The 17,203-nt window shown below is 45.9% G+C and overlaps 1 protein-coding gene across 5 annotated transcripts in view; it reads left to right on the top strand.

The window, feature by feature from the left end:
- The window catches only part of LOC6595143 (RNA-binding protein Nova-1), a 31,920-nt gene that overhangs the window by 1,930 nt on the left and 12,787 nt on the right, over positions 1 to 17,203 (top strand). For 2 of the 5 annotated variants that reach the window (XM_026991965.1, XM_026991961.1), the window contains exon 1: positions 13,467 to 13,525. The exons of 1 other annotated variant lie outside the window; for it this stretch is intronic. Coding sequence is in view for 1 of the 4 variants with exons in the window: in XM_026991976.1 (XP_026847777.1) it covers positions 13,408 to 13,525 (118 nt within the window). In the remaining 3 variants the exon portion in view is untranslated. Of the gene's footprint in view, positions 1 to 12,553; positions 13,526 to 17,203 lie in introns of those variants that run through there. 2 more of the 5 variants (XM_026991976.1, XM_026991970.1) reach the window with 2 other exon arrangements.

The raw sequence follows: 17,203 nt of genomic DNA, 5'->3' as shown, positions 1-17,203 counted from the left end.
AGTGTGTGTGTGTGTGTGCGTTGGGCCATAATCGAGGCCTCCCAGAATACTCGTAGAGCTCTCAAAATGCAAAACTGCAATGTTAGCAGTAAATTAAAGCGAGTGGAGATTCTAGGAAAACTTTGAGCCGCCTAAATTGGTTTACGAAAATGAAAATTGCAAAAAATGAATCACTTTTAAGATCCGAAAACGAGACGCAATTATTTTCAGGGTGGAAAAAAGTGCAGAGGCCCTTCCATATGGTAGACGGACCGTAACTTATGCGAGAAGGACTGGTTTACAGTTACTAAAGCTGCGGCTTTGGTTTGTGGTTTTGTAGAATGGAATTTGAGAATGAAAACTCAAGCCTCACGGTCTCCTTTGCCAATCACTTTTGCAATAGCTCTAATCTATTAGGTCCGATATATTCCAGTACTTTTGTCCGAGACGAAATTCACAGAATACATTTTAATGGAGACACGTCTGAGCCAGGTAGCTGTTTTACGGTACTAGCGGTACTTTAATATCTTTCTTCAGATTACCGAACTTCTAGCGAGCTTCTACCGAACTTCCAGCGAACTGAGAGTTCAATTAAGACGATCTTTTCATGATTTTCAGTTCACCTGAATCCAGTTCATTGTGATTTTATGACAATTCCATCCCATATGTGGCACTTACTAATATAACTACTATTATTACTACTAATAAACAGTACTTGTACAAAACGTTTCATCTGATATGTTTACAGAGGTTTGATTATCCCTTTTTGGATGTGTTCTATTCGCATTCCCATGGCAGTTTCATTTTAGAATATCTATCATTATATATTTTGCTTCCCTACGCCTTTAATCCATTTAGATTTCAGTTATTCTGTGTGGATCCCTTCCCCTTTCCGTGTAGATCGTATAGTTTTTAGTGCCTTTAATTGTGCTTTTAAATGACATCTATTGCATATTGCATATCGCCCGTAATCACACTCTTTTGACATCACTTGAATTTATCAGCTGGATCAGCTGTTCGTGCCTTTTATTGAGCTTTTGCTGATCTTTAGTCCACCTGACGGCGCGGCGCCGTCGGCTTGGAAACCCCATTTCTTGACCTTGCCTTGCCCTGCCCATAAATATTCAACAATTTTATAATTGCCACCAATGCCTTCAGATAGATATCGCTGTCGCTGTCGCGTTTTTTGTTTGTTTTCAATTGCAGCGGGCACTGGCTGTTAATTGGCTGCATCAATTGAATGTTATTAGAGGTACGAGTATGTAAGCCGTAACAGCGGGGTGTGGGGTTCGTGGAACGGGGAACAGGGGTACAGGGGGCGGGGGGCGGCAATTACCCATCGACTTTGAGGCTGCTCAAGTTCACAGCGTCATCGAATAAAGCGAAACAAAAAGCTATGCGCAAAAAAGTCAAAAGCAAAAAGCAAACAAAGCAAAAAAGTAACAACAACAAAGAAAACCAGCTTCTCTACCCACGGGGGCAATAACAAATTAGTTGCATTTGTAATTATGAAAGAAAAAATAAAGATGTTATTTTTACTCGCTTGAAAAAAGCATCTCCGCAGAATGGAATTACTGTTAATGAAATATCTGAGTGCGCGAGTGACGTAACAGCAACAAAAGCGAAATCAAGAAGCGAGCGAAATAAAGAAACAAGAAAGAAGAAAGAAGAGAAACAGACACAATCAGCAATAAGCAATAAGGTAGAAGAGAATCTGTTCTGAAGCCAAATACATAATAGCCATAACAAGAGTGAAAGAGAGCGTGGCGGCGTGGGCGAGATGGTAGGTGGGAGGAGGGAAGGGAGCAGGGCATGTTAAGCAGCAGGTGAGGCCAGAGCCAGAAAGAGCAAACGTTGCTACGATCGGACGCATGTTCCAGATTGGTTCTGTGATGTTGGCTCTAGGTACGCCTTACCGTCTGCCTAATATACCTTGGTTTGGGAGGCGGAAAGCGAGCAGCAGGAAGGTGCAGTATGTGTCTTATGTACATAGGTCTGGCAACTCTGGCGGCAGGTGAACGAGGCAACAAAATAGCACAGTGCATACCTCAAACAAGAATCCGTTGTTTTTGTTGCTGTTTTTGCAGTAGTGTCATGTGCTTGGTGCACTGTGGAAGGAAGGGAAGGGCGGGGCGGGGATGAAACCGGGCTGAATCTGAATGAATTACATTGTCGCCCAGGCCCTTTTGCGCGCCTGCTGCCAAGCATCGATTCTGGCTAAATTGGGACACTGCCTGTCGCTGTCTCCCTATCTCTCTCTCTCTCTCTATATATGTGTACATATATGCAGTGTATGTATGTCTCTTCCTATCTACCATTCCGACTGCCAAAAGAGCTTCTGCTGTTGAAATCTGAAAATCTGTTGGCCTGACCCAAGTGCAGTACAAAAACTGTCGCCAGGCTCGTCCGACAACTCGACAAGTAGGGCAATTTTTAATTAAAATGCCAAAAATAAAGCGCACAAACAAACATTTGTTTCATTGTCAGCCAGGGTTGCCAAGTAATTTGATTTAATATTAATATTAAATTAATGATTGTCAAGGGACGAAAAAAGAGAGGTAAAATGAAGAGCATGTGACAGTTTGTGGTGCATTTTCAATTAGTGATGGTATATTTCTCTCAAGCTCTTCGGGGTTTGTATCTAAAAACGATGCTTTCCATTTTAATTTCGCTTGATAAATGCACCATACGCTATTTGTTTCATTTGCAGCCAGGGTTGCCAACTAATTTGCAGCTCAAAGGGGGCTACTGAGTTTCTATTAAGTTAGCTTTTAGGGTTTCCCAACCTACTCTTCCTTGGTTAATATCTTGGCAAGTATGTTCTGCTTTTCAGTTTCACCTAAACACAGTTCCACATTTTGAAGCAGGCAAATCTATTGACACCTTTCTTAATGACACCCATATCCAGGTCTAACCACTTGAGTGTGTACCAGAGACACCGGCCACGGTGAGGAACAAACAGAGAGGGACAGAGAGTGGCTGTGTGGCAGATAGACAGAGAGACAGAGAGGCCTGCCCCCCATAGACCTGCCCACTTGTTTACGTTGGTCTTGCCATAAGTTCTTTGTGTTTGAGTTAGTCTTTTGTTGCTGTTGCTGTTGCTGTTCGTGTTGCCATTTGACTGCCTCTGACTTTGTATCTGCCCCTGCCACTGCCCTGCTTCTGTCTGTGGCTCTGTATCTGCCTCTGCCTTTATTTATGGATAATTCATAGACGCACCTTGGCTTGGGCACCTGCAAACACGACATCGATTTGATTCGATTTCTCCCCTCCCCGCCCTCCCTTTGGGCAGCCGTGTGTACTTACCCCATCCCAGCCCCCGTCCCTTGATTGTATTGACAGGCGACCTAGCGACATAGTTTCGCAGTTTGGCTTCACTGCCCCCAAGTAATTTACATATACACACACACATGCAACATACAACATGCCCATGCAACACACACTGCATGCCTCTGCCACTATCTTTGCCACTCTTCGTTCTTTGTTCTCCGCTCTCCTCTATCCGCTCTCCGCTCTCTGCTCTGCTGTTCGTTTGGCCTAATTGTGAGCTTTTGATTTTGTTTTCATGGGAAGCCCCTGCCGCTGCCGCTGCACTGTCTCTGCCGCTGCACTGTCTCTGTCTCTGTGTGCCCCTTGAGACCTCCCCCAGTCACGATGTTGCATGTCGCCTCTCTTTGTGGCTCTCTTGTTTTCGCCTAGCTCAGCATTGGTATTGGCTCTAGCCGCTGCATATTTTCCATGCCTTGAATATGTATGCTTTTTCATGGCTCGTTCGGATACATTTTCGTAGGGCGCACGCTTTTCATGGCGATGGACGGACGGATGGACGGACGGACGGACGATGGTTGGGCATAAAGTTGCTGCCGCTGCTTCTGTTGCTGCTGTTGCTGCATAGTTGTTGTATTTATATTCGGCCATCCGTGTATTACGTTGCTTAACCTTCACCCATTTATGGCCAAGCGAACCACCAGAAATACAGCACACACAAAAAACCAGCAACGAAACGAACAAAAAAGAAAAGCAAAGAAATGAAAAGAAACCAACGATTCCGCAGAGAAAAAGCGCAGCATTGGGGAGTACATGGCTAACATATACATATACCCGTACATATGTGTATCTGAATGTTTCACACTATATACAGATGTACGAACATTTAGGTACAAATATGCAGAGCAATATGTATGTGTTTTCATATTTATAGACGCGGGCAGGGCAGGGCGGGGCGGGGCGGGGCGGGGCAGAGCCCACCGTGCATTGCAGGTGACGGAGATGGGACCGCGAGCCCACACACACACACATACGCATTGCGTATACGCCGCGTGGCCGCAGCTCCATTATGCAACGCACATAATCAGTGCTAATGTGAAATTCTAATTTCATTTCATATTCTCATTAATAATTATAATTTAGCAGCCATCCAGCCACCGACAAAAAATAAAAGTAAACAACAGCAGCTGTGCTTAAACTCCTTCCTGCGGCCTGTGGCTTGCTGCCTGTTTTTCTGTTGACTCGACACAAATAGTAGTCGCTCTCTCGTCTGATATTTATAACAAACACACTCAGATACCCACGCACTCACCGACACACACACACACTCGTGCACAACATCATCAAATACATATGTATGTACACATTCTAAACAAAAGAGAGGCAGGCAGGCGGCTCTGAGCCGAGTCAACGAAATCTAAAGCCAAAATCCAAAGCAGCTTACTCCACCACTCGAGAAGAGGGCTATTAAACAGAGGTACCGGTGCGATGGGTTTGATACCCTCAGAATCCCACTCGAGTTCTTCCTCACAAACGAAGAGTACCCTCGAACCAGAAACAACTATAGCCCTTGAAGGATCCCATGCTTTCTGCTCTTCATTGGATACATTTGACAAAAGTCAGGATACCCGCTCGTTGAGGGTATGCCAGGAACTGGGGACTGGCAATGGTTGATGTTTGCTTCGGGTTGCCTTGAGCAGGGGGGCTGGCGCTGGGGCTGGCACTGGTGGGGGCTTGGGGCCAGCAATGAGCATAAATTATGCGCACAAAGGCAACCGGGAGGATGGCGATGATGATGAGGAGTAGACGAAAAGGTTGGCTGGCGCCAGCGACATTCATGGCTCAGAATGGAGCTCGGAGAAGGTGCTCGCTTCGGATCGTTTCGGTGCTGTTCGCTTAGGTTCGGTCTGGAGCCACTTACATGGCCAAAATAGACAGCGGGGAAACCCTTTTTGGGGTTCAACTTTTCCCCTCTCTCCGCTTTTATTGATAGCCATCTTGGGGGTCAGTGGGCGGCCGTCCGATGGGGCTCCTGGCGATATTATATCGCGTGCCTTGTTTATTGATTTTCGCTTTCATTTTTCATGTGGCGTGCGAGGAACAGGCAACAGGAAGAACAAGCAGAGGAACAACCAATAATTGCACACACACACACACACTCGCAGGGCGCCTGCTTACATATGCGGCTAAAGTTTTTCCTTTCGATTTTTCCTTATTTTTTTTTGGGGAAAAGAAAAGACAGCTAGGGATGGGGTAAACGCACAGGGAGCTGGGAGCTGGAGCTGGGAGCTGGACAAAGGCAAACACACGAGGAAAGCTCATTTGACAGAAGACGAGAGCGACAGCGACAGCGGACTCATCCAAAAAAAGAAGGAAAAAACGTGACGCCAAAGTCAATGAGGTCGCACTCTGTACCGCTGTGGCACACTTGCTTGGGTTGCCGTTACCTTGCCCCAGGCACCAAGCAGGCTGCCACCACCCCACCACCGTCCCAGCATTTGAATGGTTTGTTAAGTATGCGCCGTGTTTACCTTTTGCAGGCGATGTCCTTGCTGTGGGGGCTGGCTTTAAAGCTCAACCAACCACCCACTCTTATTCGCTCTCTCGCTCTCTGACTGTCTCTGGCTCTTTCCGAGGCTCATAATAAAGTGTCCTGGGGCGCTTTTCCTTTTCTTTATGGCTTATGACATTTGCGCTTTTGTTGTATTTTTTTGTATTTGCATTTGTGTCGATGTGGCTTTCATTTTAGGTTCTTTTGTCAACTTCCGCTAATGCTAAACACCCTTCCACATCCCAATTCCCAGCGCCCCACGGCCCCCTCCCTCGATGCCTCGTTTACGGATAAAACCCACTGACTCCGGCTCTCCGGTTCGCCGGCAGTTATCAACTGCTGCACTGACCCCCACTCGACAGTCCGCCGCAGCCGTCGAGTCGTCGTCGTTGTCGTCGTCCCCGGCTCCTTTCATTGTTCATTTTGCTCTGTACGTTGATTTTATTTCTGCTGCCCCATTTTTAGGTCTCTTTCCGTTCCGTGCCCCTGCCGCTTTGTTCCTCTGTTGGATGTTGGACGGGGTGGGGGGGTTAGGGTGGGGGTGTGCCGCCCATTATATAGAAATATACGGTTATATATAGTTCTCTTTAGTTGTCAACCCATTTTGCCGGTCTGCAATTATGAATTTGGGGCAATTGTTTGGTGCTCGCTTGGATGGCTCCATGGCGCGGGGTCTTTGATTTGAGCACAAGAGTTTATCCGGAATGGATTGTAGGTAGGAACACAGTCCATTTGTTACGGCACAGGGCCTTACTTTTACGTTGGTACTTTGATGGGTTCTCCGGTGATTTATTGCATATGGATCTTAGTTTCTAATCGAAATAAATGACAGCCTTTATCGGAACACACCTACACACACACCTACAGAATGTACATCCTAATCAAAAATGGATGTGACACCCTTTATCGTACCCTCGCATATCTGACAGATAGATGAGACACTATCTATAAGGCAATCTTATCGATTGAGGGCATTCCAAGCACAAATGTTCCATATATGTATACCTGTGTACGTACTTGCATATGTATGTACATATGTACATCTGTTAACCTTCCTAATGACAAGTGTTGTGCAGTGAAGATTAGCTCATCATTTGCATGCGGCAGTCATTAGCGGCGATCCCTCGGCTAGAATCGAATCGCACGACGACTCTGGAAGCAGGTCCGGTTCTGAGTCATCGTTTGGCAGCCAACAACCTGTTCGTAAGACAGCAGATATACAGATAAATGTAGTTCCAAGCCCCACTCCACTCTACAGTCTCGAGGCCATTAGTCATATAATTTTTCAAATTTGTTGTGGAAAAGTGTTTTCCAACAAGCCGCCGCTAAATGCCGCCTGACAAGCCAAACAAAACGAACGAAAAGGAGCAGAGCCTTTTCAGATTAGCAATGTCAATGGTGCTTCGGAAATGTCGGGGATAAATTGCCGTCACATCAGGCTTTTGTCCTCGGGATGCCTGACTGTCTGCACCGTGCCCGTGTGTGTGTCCTGAGATCTGAGGTCGGAGTCTGAGACAACGATTTATCGCACATGATATTTGTAAAGGAGATAGATAGAGATAAAGACGCACACAGAAAAAGATACAAAACAGCAACAGCCGCTGCCGCTGCTTCTGTGGCTGTCAGCATATTTTTTGTTGATGTTTGAGGAGAGCCTATGAAAAGACGATAAATGAGTCCGATTCCGGGCTGCCGGGTTGTCGGGTTGCTGGAGCAAACAGCGATGATGGCCTGGCCTACAAATTAGGCTCTCTCGAAAAGGGGGTTATCTGCGGGCTAGCACCTCCTTTGTGATCCACTTAGGATCCCAAAATATTGCTCAACATTGAGTTTTTATCAGCGTCAAGGCGTCTGCTGAGATAACACAACAACAAAGAGGTTGAAAGGGGAGCGGGAACGGTAGAGAGAGAGAGAGAGAGAGAGAGAGAGCAAAGTGCAGCACATAACATAAACTATTTACTGATAAGAATACACACACACACACACACACAGGCACTCCATCGTATGGGTTCTCTGAGTGAGAGAAAGAGAGAGAGAGCGGTGAAAAACGGCTGAGCAAACACTTGCAAGCCCAGCACTCGACAGTTTTGTAGATAAAGTATCTACAAGATACAACAACAGCAGCAAGAGCAGAACAGAACAGCAACAACTCTCACTCTCCCTCGTTTGGCTCTCTCTCTCTCTCACTGTCTGTTCTCTGCTCTCATTCTCCCTCTCTCTATCTGTAGTGTCACTCTTTCCCGCTCTCCCTCTCTCTTCATAAGTATCTTCCTCTCTCTGTCATTAGCATGTGTTTGAAACTCGTAGATACTTTGGCCTGTCGCCTGCCTGCCTGCCTGCCTCTGCCTTTTGCCTCTGCCTCTGCCTCTCCGACTGTTCCGTTCCGACTTGAAAGCCATTTCGTTTTTAATTATTTTCAGTTTCGAATTTAGTTGTATTTGATTTTCACAAACTCGCGCACTGCCCCGTCCGTTGTCGTTGCTGTTGCCTCCCGCTTCTTCCCGCCCGCTCGCCCGCTCGGCCGCTCGCTAATGTACGAGTATTTTTGAAGTTTCCATTCGGCGGAATATCCATCGGAATTGTTGAAGTGAGTGTCGCTTTATCGTGTCATTGAGTGCTGGGAATCATTGCCGCTGACAATTTGTTATGTGAGAAGAGGGGGGAGGCCTCCCCCGACCATCCCCGGCCCCCCCCTGACCGCACTCGTAGAGTGGTTGAGGGCCTGCACTCGAAATTTGTGTGGTGGCGCCCCAAAACAGAGCACAAAAATAAACGAATTGTTGCCAGAGAATTGTGGCTTATCAAGCAGCCGAGCCGCACAAACAAGCCTTTCAATTAAGATACAAAAAACATAAATCTTTGCGCCCTGCGACAATGGTGGCTCGTTGTGTGGAGAATGCGGGCATCGGGCTGGCACTGAGAGTCGCGTGTCCGCCCGTCCGCCCGTCCGCCACCCAACACTTGGCTTCCAACAACCCACCCAAAACTCTTTCCCAACTTCTGATGTCATGCCACCAGACATGCCAGGCCTGACTCTATTTTGATTTCTCATTTCTCGTTTCAATCGCTTCAACTGCAAACAAGTTGCTCACGAATGTTCAGCATATTGGATGTTCGCCAGACACAGCGTTCGACTGCGGGAAGGTCGGGGGGGATGGGAAGCCATTGATTTTGTTGTATTCGGAAATAACCCCTCTTTCAGAGACTTGTACTAGCCACGTCTCTGGGCGCCTTATCGACAACAAAAATACAACAACAAAACAACGAAAATATAAACCTTATCGCGAACGTCTCCGCTCGAGTGATAACTGTGTGCCTGCCCGCCGCACGACAGGCAGATAAGTTGTACGTACTCCTATGTACGAATACGACGATTCTCCCGGTCGAAAGAAGTGCTAGTTGTTGAGCAAATGAAGCACTTCTCCCACATGCTTCTGGGGTTATTTTATTATTTTCCTGTACATAAGAACTTCCAAGATAAACCCGAAAGTAACAGACGGAGAAACGTTTTGTCGTTGAGTCTTGGTTCTATTCTTCTCGACTTTGTGTAGTTTCTTACAGAATATAGAATGGTATTCAGATAAGTCGTACATATAGTTAGATGTATTACGAGAATATATACGAAAGTGAGCGAAGAAATTGAATTTTTGCTGATTAAAGCAAAAACTCGACTTTGTGGCGTGTAGAAATATTCCTATTAAACCTTAGATCTCAGTAAGAATTGGGAGGATTTGTTGCTTAGATGGAGACTTGGTTAAGTATTTTGGTTTTTCAATAAGTAAATTGCTGTCTATTTGTTTTGAATAATTCTTTTAAAAGGTTCACCTTTACAGGGTTGTCTTTTAAAGATACAAAGGATGTATAAGAAAGGAAAACAAAACAAAATATATTCCCAATTTTATGTGACTTTGGCAGGGACTTTCCACTGTAGATTCTCTTACACCAAAAAACGCCTTAAAATTCCAGTTAAACCTTGAATCCTTTTAGTACATTTTCACACATGGATAGTCTGTCCAAAGATACACTTGAAAGATATGTACTTCTCCAAATGTTACGTGGCACATCTTGAGGCCTCAAGGCCACATTGTCCACCCACAAGTCTTGTCCACGAAGCGATTTCGAATGCTTTGCTGATTATTATGATTTGGTGGCTGGGGAATCGCAGAAATCCTTGGGCTGATTGGAGAGTGCATGCCATTACGTAAGGCCGCCGGGGAGGCAGCTGTTTCGCATTCATCACCATTAACACATTTTCGGCTTGACTGCATCAATGACGCTGCCGGTGGCGCTGGCGGTGTCGTTCTGGCTGCTCCGTCATCATCATCATCGTCATCGCCATCGCCATCGCTGTCGCTTTTTCTCCTTCTAATCGGGGCACAAATTGTTTTTTGCTGCAACCATTTTAGCCGTTGCATTTCAAGGCCACAGAAACTCTGAGTGTGAGGGAAAGCGAAATGTCGAGCACTTTGCGTGCCTGCCTGCAGGGCGGTGTGGCGCATGGCGTGTGGCATGTGGCAGGGGACTTGGCCCCGCGGCATCTCTCGTGGTGCGGTGGGGCCCCCCGCACTTCTGAGAGATTTGTGACTCGACTGCAGTTGAAATTTGATTGCCAAGTTTTTAGTTTCTGTGCATTTATTATCCGCCTTTTGTTTCGGCATCGATTGTCGCCATTTTGTGGCTGTGCCTCCCCACCGAATGGGAGGGAATTCTATAACAAATGAACAGAACAGAGCAGAACAGAACAAAACACAAATAACAAATATCATTAAATAAATTAATTGAAAAACTGAAATGCCAAGCCGAGGCGCAAAAGCAACTGGTTCTCGCATCCAAACAAAAACTCGTTCTACTGCGGCGGCATCTCCTCCTGCTGCTGCTACTGCTGCTGCTAAAATGTATCTTTAGTTTCTGTATTTGTATCTGTTGTTTACTAATTCCTTGAGTAAATGCAAATTTCGTGTGCGGCTTACTCGTTTTGCGACAGGTGCCACACAGTCGCAGCCACAGCCACAGCCACAGAATTTAATAGCAAATGCAAAACAATTACGAATATCTGTATCTGATAGTACGCTTTCGGTATGGGTATCTATGTATCTTGTATCTTGTAGCATTGAACGTTTCGGTGGCTCTGCCCTCTCTTCGATTTATTGCTCATTTGGTTTTGTGGTCACTGCACAAAAAACCGAAAAAGAAACGCAAATAACAAAAAATAAAGAAAAACCACACACACACACACACACACACACACACACTGACATCGCATTCAATGGTCAAGGTCGTTTGCAGTCAAATCGAAAGCCAACACTTGGACACTTAGAGTGCCCCTATAAACGAGTGGTAGACAGCAGCAGCACTACCACAAATATAACAGCAAAATACACAAAATGTTTGTATAATTAAACGCCATTTTAAACAAATAAATAAATGCGCGTTGTCTGTCACTGCAAAATGTGGCTGTTGCTGCTGGCTTTTTTTGGTTTCTTTGGGTTCGTTTTAATTAGCAATGAAATCATAATAAAATAAACCAACTCATGCATAATTGAGCTGCAAGTTTTCGAGTTTTCATTGCCGTGCACACGCTCACAACAAAAACTCGCTCGGTTTTTGATTTGCCTTTGAATAAACATAAACGATAGACTCAAAGGAGGAGGAGGCTTGGGCGAAAGATTATGGATAGATTTGAAACCATGAAATTTGTTGAATAATTAAATGATTAGCGAATGTCGTATTCCGTATATTCGATGGGAATTTAAAAAGATGAGAGCTCTCTGGGAAGCCTCATGGGAACTATACTGCACGATCTGAAAGATCTTTAAAAGAAATATGCAACAGCATATCATAGAATTTTAAGACTCCTATAAGACCATCGCCTAACAGAATGGATACATTGAAATGGGTTGAGTAATTCCATACACCCAGAGAACCTTTAAACTTACATATGGGCGCTCACCATATGGGTGCTCCCCTGCAACCCCTCCGTAACATTTCTATGGATTCCAGTGATTCATACCGTCGTCTGCTTACCATCCAGCCATTCCACACACGCATATGCTCGACATTCACAAATGCTTGATTCAAATCAACTTTTTGTCTCTAACTCAATCTCAATCTCTGTCTCTCTTTCTCTCGCTCGCTGTGTGTTTCAATCATTTGCCTGCCTTTGATATATGAGAATGCCTCCCCTTCACACCACCCAAGCCACGCTTTTTAGAAGATACTCGTGTAACCTTCCACCCCTCCCGCCAAGAACCAGAACCATGTCCCTGCTCCGCCCTCATTTTGTATATATTTGTATATATGCCTATACTAAACAGCATCAAAACGAATCGAAATCAAGCGAATCCATATACTCGTACCCCCCTCCCAGTCCACCAAAAACTGTTTGTATCTAAATCTATCTAAATGTTACTCACTTGTGTGTGTTTTACTACTCGCGAGAACTGCATTGCCACTCCGACAGATGCTGCATAGATACATACGTACGTTTGTATCTGTTGGATCGGCTGCAATGCATCGCGTACCTATATATTTGCCTAAATGTTTACTGTATGTACGTATATTTATTATTGCTGCATAATTCACTCATAAATATTTTTTTCTTTTTTCTTTTTTTCATATAAACGTTTACCAAAAAAAAAAAACCAAAAATCGCACATTCCACCACAAAACCACCAAATAAAAAATATCAACAAAAAAAAAAATACAATAAAAATCCAAAATAATCGAAACTAAACCAAAAAATGCATTGAAATCTAGAAGGATCATAAAGATATATTGAGTACATGCATATATGTGTATGTATATGGTCCGGCGTCCATCAACTGTCACTGTCACGATTACGATAGCCGAGAGCGGACTGATCGCTTGATCGATCAATAACGATAACGATAGCGATAGCGATAACGATAGCCCTAGCTGTAACTCTGTAAACGATAGCCTGAGCCCGCGCCTGCGCCTGCGCCCGCGCCTATGCCCATCGCTAACCCGCTGTGTGTGTGTGTGCATGTGTCCCGGCATCAGTAGAGCGCCCCAGGACCTCCTGCGACTGACTGGCTGCTGCTGCGACTCCCGCCACTACCGCCACCGCCACCGCCACGCCACCATCGCCGCCGACTCCTCATCATCCCAGCCACCAAGCCACCAAGCCACCAGCCACCATCGCTCACATAGCCCATCATACTTTCAGATGACAGTTGCGGATCCCCCCAGACACAGATAGAGATACAGACACACAGACTAGGATCGTTTGGTCGTTTGTTCGCTCGCTCGCTCGCTCGCTCTGTCGCTCGCACACACCTAAAGCCAAAACAGAAATCCAACCAACAAAAAAAAGCAAACAAAAATCAACAACAACAACAACAACCAAGCCAAAAACTAAATAATACCAAGCTAAACCCAGACGCCTCATTATCAAACATCGAAAGTTTGCGTTGTCGAATCGAATCGAATCAAATCAAATCAAATCAAATTGAATCAAAAGAGAAACATATACCAAAAGTACCAGTAGCAAAAACGCATAAGCAGAACGTAAAAGTAAACGCAAAAGCAAACGCAAACGCAATCATCAGTCAAAGTCGATAGCCCAAAAAGCAGTCAACATTCAGTTAAAAATGGCCGAAGACGGTACCATGGAGACATGTCCAAGTCCTGAGATCGGCGATTCGCGCAAAAGGCCGCTCGATTCCGATCCGGAAAATGAACAAACTAAACGCTCACATTTCAGTTCCGGTAAGTTGATCAAAATCCAAATCCAATTCATACAAAAAAAAAAAGAAAGAAAGAAAAGAAAGAAAGAACAGACCAAGAAAATCAGAAATGAAAAGAAACAGAAAATATTTCAATCGCTCTTGCATATTCCATTATCGTGCTCTCTATCTCTCTCTCTCTCTATCTACCTCTCTCTCTATCTCTCTCGTTCGTTATCTATCCACTGCTCTTTATCTCCGATCTCCGCAGCGTATATATAATATAACTCATTGAATTTTGTCGCCTAACTTTTTGATCGCCGAATCGTGCCGTTGTTTCCTTACTTTCTTTCTTTGTTGTATAGTCATTTTTCGATGTTACTGCAATACGTATCGTATCGCATCGTATCGTATATCGTATATCGTATCGTACATCTGTATGTACATATATCCCTGCCATCAGATCAATCCTCCGCCTCCTTCTCCCCTGTCTCCCTTCTCGTATCTTTCGTATCTCTCACTGTATCTCAAAATGTTGTTGCTTTTCATTGTCGCTGTTCGTTTTGTTTTAAGTAATTTCAATTAATCCGCACGGGATGCAGTTGTGCCCCCGAAACGTACGTTTTCTGATTTTGATTTGTAATTAAGTCCGATATAGCGTATACGCCCACAGGGCCGGCCCCCAAAAAACACACACACACACACACACGCACACCCAATCTCATGCTGCTGCTGCTTCTTGCATGACAACTGGCATCGTGCATCGGGCATCTGGCATATGGCATCTGGCATTTGGCTGGGTCGAATCTTTGCGCAGGATTTGGCGCCGAGACACTCTGGGCCCAGTTTGACCCATTTTCCCAATGACCTCCGCCTGCAGGACGGCTTCGCTTCGTGTGCTGCCTGCTGTCTGCTGTGTGCTGTGTGCTCCTCCCATCGTCTCATCAATGGCTTGCAATTAGATACAATACCGAGTCTGGCCCTGAGCTGGGACTGCAGCTGGGGCTGACTGACTGAAAGAGACCATAATGAATGGCATTTGAGCAGCTTCGACAGCTACTTCTCCAGCTCATCATCTCTTCCTCGAGAATAGGTCGCCCCGCCGCCATTCATATGCAAAGTCAAAGATTAGCGTGTGCTCAAAAGAAGCTCCAACATCGGTCGGTCGGTCGGTCAGTCAGTCAGTCAGCCATTGCCAAACCCCATACAAAGTGTGTGTGTGTGTGTGTGTGTGTTTGACCACGAGCCATTAACTAGTTGCTTGCTTTGCATGATTTGTTCGGGCCAAAACCAGCTGCCAGGCAGGCTGGCTGGCTGGCTGGCTGGCTGGCTGGCTGGCTGGCAGCCCCAAGGTGAGCCGCCACGACGACAGGTACTTCGATTGCGTCGCTGTCGTCGCTCGTCATAGACACAAAAATAGCAAAAGTGTAAATGTTAGAGTCTGTTAGGAGCTGTCGCCCCCGCGGCAGCCCGCGGGCATGGCCAAGCCTAACATTTGATATTTAGATATATACGATTACGATACGTATAGATAGATACAAAATACTCCCGCTCGCACTCGTGAGAGCCCCAGCAGCTGAAACACGTTTTCAAAATTTCTTAATTGCTAGCCGAATGGCTGACTGAGTGACTGAATGACTGAACGATGGACTTAACTTGGCACAAAGTCTGTTTGTCAATTGGGAACATCGGGCGGGGGGGATGGCAGGGATGGAAGATGAGATACGAATAATGACACGATTTTCGTTTTACAGAGTAGGCAATGGAAACAATACCATTCGATTGGTATCCAAATTCCAAGTAATTTTATTTTTTAAAACCAAACGACAAAAAAATCAATATTTTATCTAAACTTTAAGTGCTAATTTGTTGTATCTTTGGGCTGGGAATGCGGAAATCTACTGAGTTGACAAGGCATTACTAAGGTAAATATTCTGATGTTCCTATGGAAGTTTTTGCTTGATTTTGGTCGTTGATCGATAGGTTGTTCGGTATCTGTTTCGGGTGGGAAAATGATTAGTTTTTCTTTGCTTAGCTGCAGGGTCTTCGCGGCAAGATTGAGATGTGTATGGACACAGCTGCACTTGTCGTTAATGAGCCACCATTAAAGACCGCCATTGTGTGTCTATTGTCTCCTCATCGGCTGTGGAACAGGTCCGTATTTATTTATTTATTTATTTAGCTGTCTTGATAGCCAGTCAGTCAGTTGTTCATTTATTAATATTTATTTCGTGTTCTGTGTTCTGTTTTCTGTTTTCTATCTTCGGGCTGTTGTTTGTTATTTACGGCTGTCAGAATAGAATTATTAGAGTTTTTAGAAGCTGTCAGGAATAGTTGAAAAACCACACACACACACACGCACAGGCACACACACACACACGCACAAGGGGAAAAACAGCTTCAACGAAAGGATGGAGGGAGGGTCTGAGGCTCTGGGGTTGGAAATGCGTCAGCAGCGACTGAGGCTGCAAAGGAAATGCAGTAGAAAATGAGAAAAATAAGGGGGCGGGCGGGTCAACGTGTCGGGGTCGGAGCCGGAGCTGGGGCTTATGTAATCAATGCTGGAAAATTATGTATGAGTCTGTGTGGCTGTGTGGGTGTGTGGGTTGGATGGGGGTGTATAAGCATAAAAGCCGAGCCGAGACGAGCCATAAGCCGAGCGCATAAAAGACGAGCACACCGCACAGAGACGAGGAGAGAGAGTGAGTGAGTGAGAGAGCAACGAGAGCTGACAGCAGCGGCGAGCGGTTGACCTACTTTGATGACAATGCGGGTGTGCGAAGTGTGCGTGTGACCACGCTCTTGTCGATGTGTGTGTGTGTCTGTGGCAAGTGCCTAGGCAAAGGTCCTGCGCAGTGGCCGCACGAGCCGCCAGACCCAGGCCAGGAGCTGCACTGCAGCATTTGGCGCCATTGCAGCCTGCCACCGAGTCAGAGGCAGCCTCGCGTCAGCCAACGTCCTTGAGTACCGCTATGTAACTGGGTTGGCAGGCTGCTGCCATGGCTGCCACTGCTGCAACTGCTGCTGTTGCCTGGCCACATCTCAAGTGCGTTTACTGCCTGCGGGGCACCCACCACCTTGCTCTCTCTCTCTCTCTGTCTCTCTCCCTCTCAATGTTTTTGGTATCTTTCTCTGGCGTGTTTTTGGGTTACCTTATTCTTAGGTGCATTCTATTGTTGCAGCTCAAGTGTTGCTGCCACTGCTGCTGCTACTGCTGTTGCACTTGTAGAGCATCTCCGCCCCGGCCCCTGCTCTGGCTTGGCTTGGCTTGCCCTGGCCTGGCCTCAAGTGGCCTACTAATAACTCGAGGGCCAACTATTGTGGCACGAGTGGTAGCTTCCCTTTCGACCAGTGATTAGGCCAGAAAAGGGAATAGGCCAATCAGGCTCGCCTTAGCCTCCGCCTCCGCCTTTGCCTCTGCCTTTGTGCCGTCCAATAAATTGGGTCACATGCATAGGTATTACGCATACGCAGTGTGTTCCTCCCAGTTTGCGGATCATTGGGAAACGCGCGTTGATTGCTCACTGAATGGCAAATACAATCCGCATGGGGATCCGCATTGGGGTCCGCTCCAAAACGTGACACGTTCACTCTTTTGCTGGCTTATCAACGCATTTCGGAATGGCTGTTGGCTGTTGGCTGTTGCTTTTGGTATCACATGTTGCCACAGCAGTTTCTATTTTCGGCACACGCCCCCCAATCTGTGGCTCTCCACTGCTCT

The sequence above is a fragment of the Drosophila persimilis genome, unplaced genomic scaffold (genome assembly GCF_003286085.1).
Source record: "Drosophila persimilis strain 14011-0111.01,24,50 unplaced genomic scaffold, DperRS2 tig00000000-arrow-pilon, whole genome shotgun sequence".
Taxonomy (NCBI): Eukaryota; Metazoa; Arthropoda; class Insecta; order Diptera; family Drosophilidae; genus Drosophila; species Drosophila persimilis.
The sequence above is the reverse complement of the archived record's forward strand: the minus strand, read 5'-3'. Positions and strand labels throughout refer to the sequence as shown.